The 7,610-nt window shown below is 45.2% G+C and overlaps 1 protein-coding gene across 1 annotated transcript in view; it reads left to right on the forward strand.

The window, feature by feature from the left end:
* LOC109287336 overlaps positions 1-966 on the forward strand; it is a 19,777-nt gene extending 18,811 nt beyond the window's left edge. The window contains exon 6 of the mRNA XM_019502308.1: positions 742-966. Coding sequence (XP_019357853.1) covers positions 742-932 — 191 coding nt within the window. The 3' untranslated portion in view covers positions 933-966. The remainder of the gene's footprint in view (positions 1-741) is intronic.
* Positions 967-7,610: the final 6,644 nt, after the last annotated feature.

The following is a 7,610-nucleotide window of genomic DNA, read 5'->3' on the forward strand; positions in this document are numbered from 1 at the left end:
CAAAAATATTTTTTGAAATCAAATTAATTAATGTTGTAGATATTTACTTCTTAGAATATAATTTGGTACTTTTTTGGTTCTGAGATGGCAAAACCCTTTGCTGAAAGAAGTACTTCTGAGGGCAAAGGGAGGGACTTCTGGTGACAAAGGTCAGGAGTTAGGGGGTGGGACTTTCAGTCACAAAATGAGTACCAGGGGGTGGGGCATTTATCAAGGGGTGGGGATAGCCACGTGGCCCTTGACAGCTTGCCAAAACTCGGTAAGTGGCCCTCCACCTAAAATAATTGCCTGCCCCTGTCCCATGCACATAGTATAAAATAGTCACTGGCCCAGGAAATAAAATGTTATCATCCCCATATTAGAAATGAGGCACATTTCTAATTTCAGAAAAGAGTCAAGCCACACAACACATGCCCATCTGAATTGAACCTAGGCCTTTTGAGCTCTAGTTCAGTAACTTAACTGAAAACCCATCTTTCCAGCATCCTCTGTGGACTGTGGAAATTTCTTTTGTTCTGAGTAGAAGAGATTGAGGCCCTAAGGCAGTTACACAAATAAAATCAGTCTGAACAACATTTAGGATCCAAAAAAGAAGAACAGCTTTATTTTAGGTAGAAAATATATTCTTGAACTTTACTCCATAAGGATGAATACAGTTGGATAACAGTATCACCCAAACTCATTTATTGTGCCTAGACTACAAGCTTCAGGGTAGTAATTATTCTACTTTTTTCTTTCCAGCTGCATCAACTGCTATAAGTGGAGTTGCATCTGCTTACTTCCCTCCTAATGTAACCTGCTGGGAGACCATAGCTGATGCCACTGCTGAAAAACACCTCATAAATACCTTTCTTGGAGACCTTGCCAAAGAAGGGTTGGACGTATTGGACAAACATGACGAAGATTTTGATTGTATAATTTGTGGTAACTAGATATCAGCAAATCCAATAAACGTGAAGCACAGAGTGGAGGCCTATTTTATTTTGAAAGCAGGGTAATTTGGTTTAATCAATTCACAGAGAAACTGATGGATTGTCACTTAGCTGAATGAGAATCAGTTGTATGAGCATCAGGGGGAAAAAATCAAGAATGCATCTAAAATTTGCATAAGTTTCAGCTCTAGACGTCTTTAAATATGTAGTTTATATATAGTTCACTGTCTATATCCAAGCACATGTGATAAAGATATGTTTGGTAAAGAAAATATTCATATAATATAAAATAAATTTGTTCAAAAATACTCATTTGACAGACCTTGAGATAAAGCCTCGGAATAAATAGAGTACATACAGTGGCAGCATTGACTTCTCCCATGCCTAAGTGTATCATCCATGATGCGAAAGGGACATTCTTGCAATACAACTCTTGCTCTGGGTTCAAGAAAATACTTTTAGTTATGGAAGGTACTGCCTTTCAAATAAGACAAAAACTTATGATGCAAAGAATGGGCAGATCTAGGAGTTAGAAAAGGAGGGTGCATCATCACAGATATCCTGATGGATAATTTCTCCAGTTAAAAAGAAACTAGAAGCTTTACTAATGTGCTAGGGCAGGGGGTTTCTAACCTTTTGGTGGTGGAGGCTGGACACAGAGTGGGGGGACTTGCACGTGGCAGCCACTGTGCCACCCACCACTCCGCACTGCCACTACCACCCATGATCCCGCGCTACTGCTGCACCCCAGTTTCCCACGGCTGGTCACACATGCAGCTCCATGGGCTGCTGACAGTTCTCACACCCGACAATTGTGTCCTGGCCGTCAGCAGCTCACAGAGCCACATGTGTAACTAGCCATGGGAAAGTGGTATGCGGTGGTGGTATGGGGCAGAAGGCAGTGGTGGCGGCATGGACTGGTGGATACCAGCAGCAGCCACCATGAGTGAGCTCCTCCTCCTCCCCCCCATGTCCCACTGGTGGCCCGCAGAGGGATGCTGTTGCCTTTTGCCCCTCCCCACCAGCCCTGCTCCTGGGAGGTGGTGCCACAGGGTAGTGGGTGGTGGCACTCTGTCCCCACCCACCTGCATGTACCCCCAAGGACTTTTCCAAGTAGCCCTAGGGGTACATGTATCCCTGGTTGAAAACCCCTGTGCTAGGGGTCTAGGGCTACATTATTCAGTTAAAGTTGAAAGCAAAGCCAAATATAACTTTATTGGAATGTGCATTAATATGCTACATTATACATTAAACATATAAACACAACACACTAGGCAAATAATATCAAAGCTGTTGTTTCATTAGACCTGTGGTCATTAGAATTAAAAGGATATCTCTTATTCAAATTTATAAAATGAAAGTTAGCCTTCCTGAATATCTTGACAGAGCATCCAACACTTCACTGAGTTATTTCCACATCTGAGTGAGATCTGCCAGGTGTTGGATTGCAACAGACATTTCTTCACAGAGTGTAGTGAAGGGGGTTATGGCAAGCCATGACACATTAAATTTCAAGCTGCTGCCTTTAAAGGTGAGCCAGGGCTTTCACTGCTGCCCTTCAGGCAGGAGGAGAGGGATTAAGTTTGGCTGCACACCTGGAAAAACTCTACATGTAGCAACCCTTTTCTACCTCAAAGGAAGCTGTTACCAACAGAGCTTGGTAGATGGTGTATGATCTTTACCAATCACCCAGGAAGATATTTACCCATATTAGCAGCAAAGTGGGGTGGGAAATGGGGGTCTGTGTGGGGGACAAGTAAAGTATCATCAAAAGAAGAATTAACCCTTTGATGGGAGAAAGATTTCTAGGGCAGGATTTAAAAGAGAAGAGCAGGAGTGGAGGGTCTATGTGGAGTAGGGCAGGAAAGAAGGTATGGAACTTCTCCAAAAGTGGAAAAGCACCAGCCCCAGGAAGTGACGGGCTAGCTGGTAATGATTTGGCCCAGGGGTTTTGAATATGCAAAAGATGATTGGAGGGCTTGGGATTCCCTTTCCTCACCAATCAGGCCCCAGACACTCACCCTCCATGTCCCCTGATTGGCCTCTTGGGTCATCTGGAGGGGGATAAAAGGGGCAATGCAGCGGACTCAGGGAGACCAGCGAGGGACCATGAGGAAGGAGTTTCAAAGAGCTGGGCCAGTGGGGTGAGAGCAGTTGCCCCAGAAGAACTTGAAGGAGTGGGACCTGCAGGCAGCAGTTGGACCCTCAGCAGTGTGGTGTGCGGCTGGCTGGAGAGGCTCCCCGCTGGGCTCCAGGATTTCCCCTATGAGAGGCTGCAGCCAGCAGGAGAGGTTCCCCAGCTCCAGCAAGAGGCTTGGAAACTCGAGGTGAGGCAGGGGCTCCTGGAAGGTCAAAACCCCTAGCAATTTGGAGAGTACCAGTACTGGTGGCTGTGGTAGTGTTTCTGCCTACCATGTGGGAGATCTGAGTTAAAGTGTCAGCTGGGGTAAGTGAACTGACAGGAAAAAATTCTTGTTGCAGTGGAAAAGGGGTCATTGTGTTTTCCCTTTTCCCCCACTCCAGGTACCTAGGCCCTATATTTCTTGTTATTTGACATTTGGTATTTTGTGCATTTTATATTTTGTCAACCAGTATTGTTTGTTCTGCTGTTTGTGTTTTATATTTTGTTAAACCTGTCTTTTTTCACTCGGATGAATATTTCTAGGATTCTAAGTGCCTAACCTTTATTGAATCCTGCCCCCCTCGGGGCATTGTAGTGTCCCCTATACCCTCTGGTTTATACATGTTATGTTCCCACTACTGTTCTCTCATTAAAAGGTATATGGTTAAGTCCCCATTTGTGGTCTGGCTCTGCTCTACAGGGGAAGGAGGGTATCTACACCTCTCACAGAGCTTGTGCACCTGCTCTGATCCCTTCAATTGGAGATCCTTTCTTGGAGTACCATCTGGGTTGCAGAAGGTATGGAACTTCTCCAAAAGTGGAAAATCCCCAGCTCCCAGGAAGCTCATCTGGGGGCTCTGCACTGCCTAACCCATTCCCTGCTGGTACTGGTGCAGGCAGTTTTTGCAAATGGCCCCAGCAGTGCATCCCATTCCCTTCTCCCCACCTCTCACTTATTGACTAGGCTCCAGAGCCTCGAGCAAGCCCCCACAGCCCAGAAGCAGGTTAGGTATACTGGTGGAGATGAATCCCCCTTTGAATGCACCCACCTCCACAGGTTTCCCTCTTACCAGCTCACTCCTCTCCCTCAAATAGGCCTCCAAGTCCCAACCCAGTCCCACAATGCACTTGGCATGCTGGATTCTCTCAATGCCATGTCCATAGAAAAGCCACTGAGTTGAGCAGGAATGAAAGGGGGCCTGACTGTGCCAGTGCACCCCCCTAGGTCTGGCCCTCATGCACTGTAGTCTCTAAAGATTAAAATCTATTTTTCTAGGGTTGAGGATGTGACTAGCAAAGTGAATCTTCATTTGAGTGGGGTCATTCAGGCACTGTTTCAATAGGAAGAAAGACTTTAGGACTTTATGTTCATTATAGATTTTTCAGTGAACCATATCCAGACTTGAGCACAAGGAATTTTAAAATGCAAAAATATATTGTTTTGACCCAGACAAAATGTAAGAAATGGAATTGACCTTCACTGACAGCCATGATGTTTGCATCAGACTCCTACATTGTATTTAAGAGAATAAATGATTCAGTTGAATTGGCATATGAATAAAAAGCTTTATGATGAAAGGTAAAGAGAATGTCTTCAGTTTGTCTTTGACATGTCTCTAGGAAGAAGAGCATCAACATTTCACAGGTGAAATGATGTGCTTTTTAATGAGAGCTAAAAGGCCAGATGCTATACCAGGTGACCCTAGAGAGACCTCAGAATGGTTTGTGGCATTAACCATCCAGCTGTAAGAACAGGTTCTCACCAGACTGTGCATTGATGTTATGATAAAATGTTAATATGGAGGACCTAGATCAAGATCCTCAAAACACTCTGGCATTTAAACATTTAATAGGGCTGTGTGAAGCTCCAGTCCCTAATGCTAAGATGTTAGACTCCAACTCCATGTAGCGCCCAACGACTAGGGAGCTGACGATCCAATTGCCCATGGATCCTGTGACTCATTAGCCAGAGAAAGCAGGGAGCAAACACCAGCACACATTGCTCAAAACAGCTTTATTCATAATGGAGACAGCTTTGGACTAGCTCCCAAAAAAAACAACAAACTGGGGAGCCGCCCCGAACAATAGTTCTTTCCACATTTATAAACCTTGGTTCATACTTATTAACATTCACCCTGCCTGTGTCCCTCCAGTTCCACCCATTTCTCCTCCTCTCAAGCTCTGCCTATGTTTACTGTTTGCTTCCTTAGCATGGTATTGCCTATGCATTTCATTTATTTACCTGCCTCTTTGCTAAGAGCGCATGCCTAAGACTTTGACCCCTGTCTTCTCTCGGTCAATTGTGGTTTCTTGCTGGTTCTTTCTGGTTTCTTGCTGACTTTAGCATCATCTCCAAGGCCATACTTCTGCTTTGTCCCCTAACGATAGCTGTTGGTCTGTATCCTATTTTTACACAGCACAACATGCACTTTGCACCCTGTCCTTTTGTTAGGAATCTGTTTACTTAAGCATTAGCAAAGTTAGTTACTTTTAATATATCATCCAGCCTTGTGACCAGCAGCTTTTGCTGAGACACAGGAAAAATCCCTTATTCAGCTGCACACCCAGTGCTCCCCAAGATCTGAATATCATCACCCTAACACCCTGATTTGTTTTGGCAGAGATTTAGCCTGATTTGGTGGCCAAATCTCCGAATCTGAATCAAATCAGGAGACCCTTTAATCTTTCCAAATTGAATTGGAACCCTACAGATTGATTCAGAAAGATTCCAAGATTCAGATATAGACACAGCTTTAAATGTTCTTTCTACATACCTCAAGGTACCAGGGGGCTTGTGAATGCTGTGATGCTTGGGTGGATGGAGTGTCCCATGGGAGAGCAGGGGGTTCCCCAGTGCGCTTGGTAGCAGACTCAGAAATGGACCAGAAGCACTTCCGGTCCACTTCCGGGTCTGCCGGGAAGTGCACTGGGGCCCCTCCCCATGCCCCCCTGGGCTCAGTGACTGGTGCCTCCTAGGTCTGGGGGGCACCTGGGGTCCCCCTGCGGCAGATCGCTGAGCCAGGAGGCATGGGGGGGGGGCCCAGTGCACTCCCCATTGGACCCAGAAGTGGACCAGAAGTACTTACAGTCCACTTCTGTGTTCACCATGGAGCATGTGGGGCTCCCCACCCCATGCTCCTGTGGGACGCTTCATCTGCCCCACCATTGCAATGTTCATGAGCCACACCTGCTACCTTGAGGTATGTAGAAAAAACATTTAAAGATATGACCCTGTCCAAATCGCTGATTCTACGAAGCAGCACTGAATCTTCAGATTCAAATTCAGCTGAATCAAATCAGGGACAGTGATCCAAATGAACAAATTGAATCACTGTCCCCAATTCAGGCCGAATCTGAATTCAAATCAAATACAGCCCATTTCGCACACCTTTAAAGTTTAACCTCCTTCTGGATTTACTGGCTCTAAGCTAGGTGTTCTGGCTCCTCATCAGGAAGATCACCTGAAGAAGGATCCTCAGAAACAAGTTAAGCTAACAAATACTGAAGCAAGCCAGGGTGACAGGCAGTGAAAGGCATGGGGCTTAAGCAGCTAAAAGTGTATCTGCACTGATACTTAGGGGCAACTCTTAGAATCACCTTTAACTGGTCCCAGACCTCCCCCCTCATAACTCATCTTGTGGCCTGCTAGCCATTGTGCTTTGTGTTTCTTGTTCCTTTAGCAGAATCCTTCCAAGAATCAATCTGCAAATCACTTGACTGTCCTGCTGTGCTTGGGTTTCATTGGTGCAAAATAGCAAAAAGTCAGAAACAGGAAGTTATGGATTGCTGCTGGTAGATTTTCTGGTTTTTTGGCCTGTAGTATCTGAATGTGCTCCCAGAACATGGAAAGTAAAGATGGGTGAGAAGGCTCAATCTCAGACTCTGAAAGTATACCAGTCTAGATGCCACCAGGGTTCAGGCTCAGGGGTTTCAGTGTAGATTATTGTTCTGGAATGGTTTCAGGGTGGCTGTAAGATTGATCCTAATTAGCAATATAGGCATGACCTAAGTGGCTGCCTTGGTTAGGGATCCTCAACCATTCCTGAAAATCTAAATCATTGCTTTCAGAATATCAATAGTTTGTTGGTTAAAAACTTACTTCACCAAGCACATAGATGAGGAAACCAAGTCCAGATCAGTGGAAAACCTTAAACCATTTAACTTTTAATGGAAAATGTAGGCCCAAAAGAGGAGGGAAAAGGAGATAGCAGATCACTGTCAAAATGGAGGCTAGAGATGACCAATCAAAAAACAATCACAAAAGACTGTTTAAATTTTCTACAGACTGGGAATCTCAATTGTATTAAATGAATGTTGCCTTTTTCTCAAAGGTTTCTGACGCTCCCCAAGCTACCAGTAGCCCTGGCAGGTCCACAGACAGGGGTTTCCAGGCCGCCAAGAACTTGTAACCCTTGGGGCCCTGAGGCAGAGCCAATCGATCTGCCAGGCTGTCCTGGATCTGGGAGTCTGCACTTGTTTCATAGTTTCATAGTTTCTAGGGTCGGAGCAGATCATCTAATCCAACCCCCTACCATGGCAGGAAAGAGTACTGGGGT

This window comes from Gavialis gangeticus, unplaced genomic scaffold (assembly GCF_001723915.1).
Source record: "Gavialis gangeticus isolate Ggan-Ray unplaced genomic scaffold, GavGan_comp1, whole genome shotgun sequence".
Classification (NCBI taxonomy): Eukaryota; Metazoa; Chordata; order Crocodylia; family Gavialidae; genus Gavialis; species Gavialis gangeticus.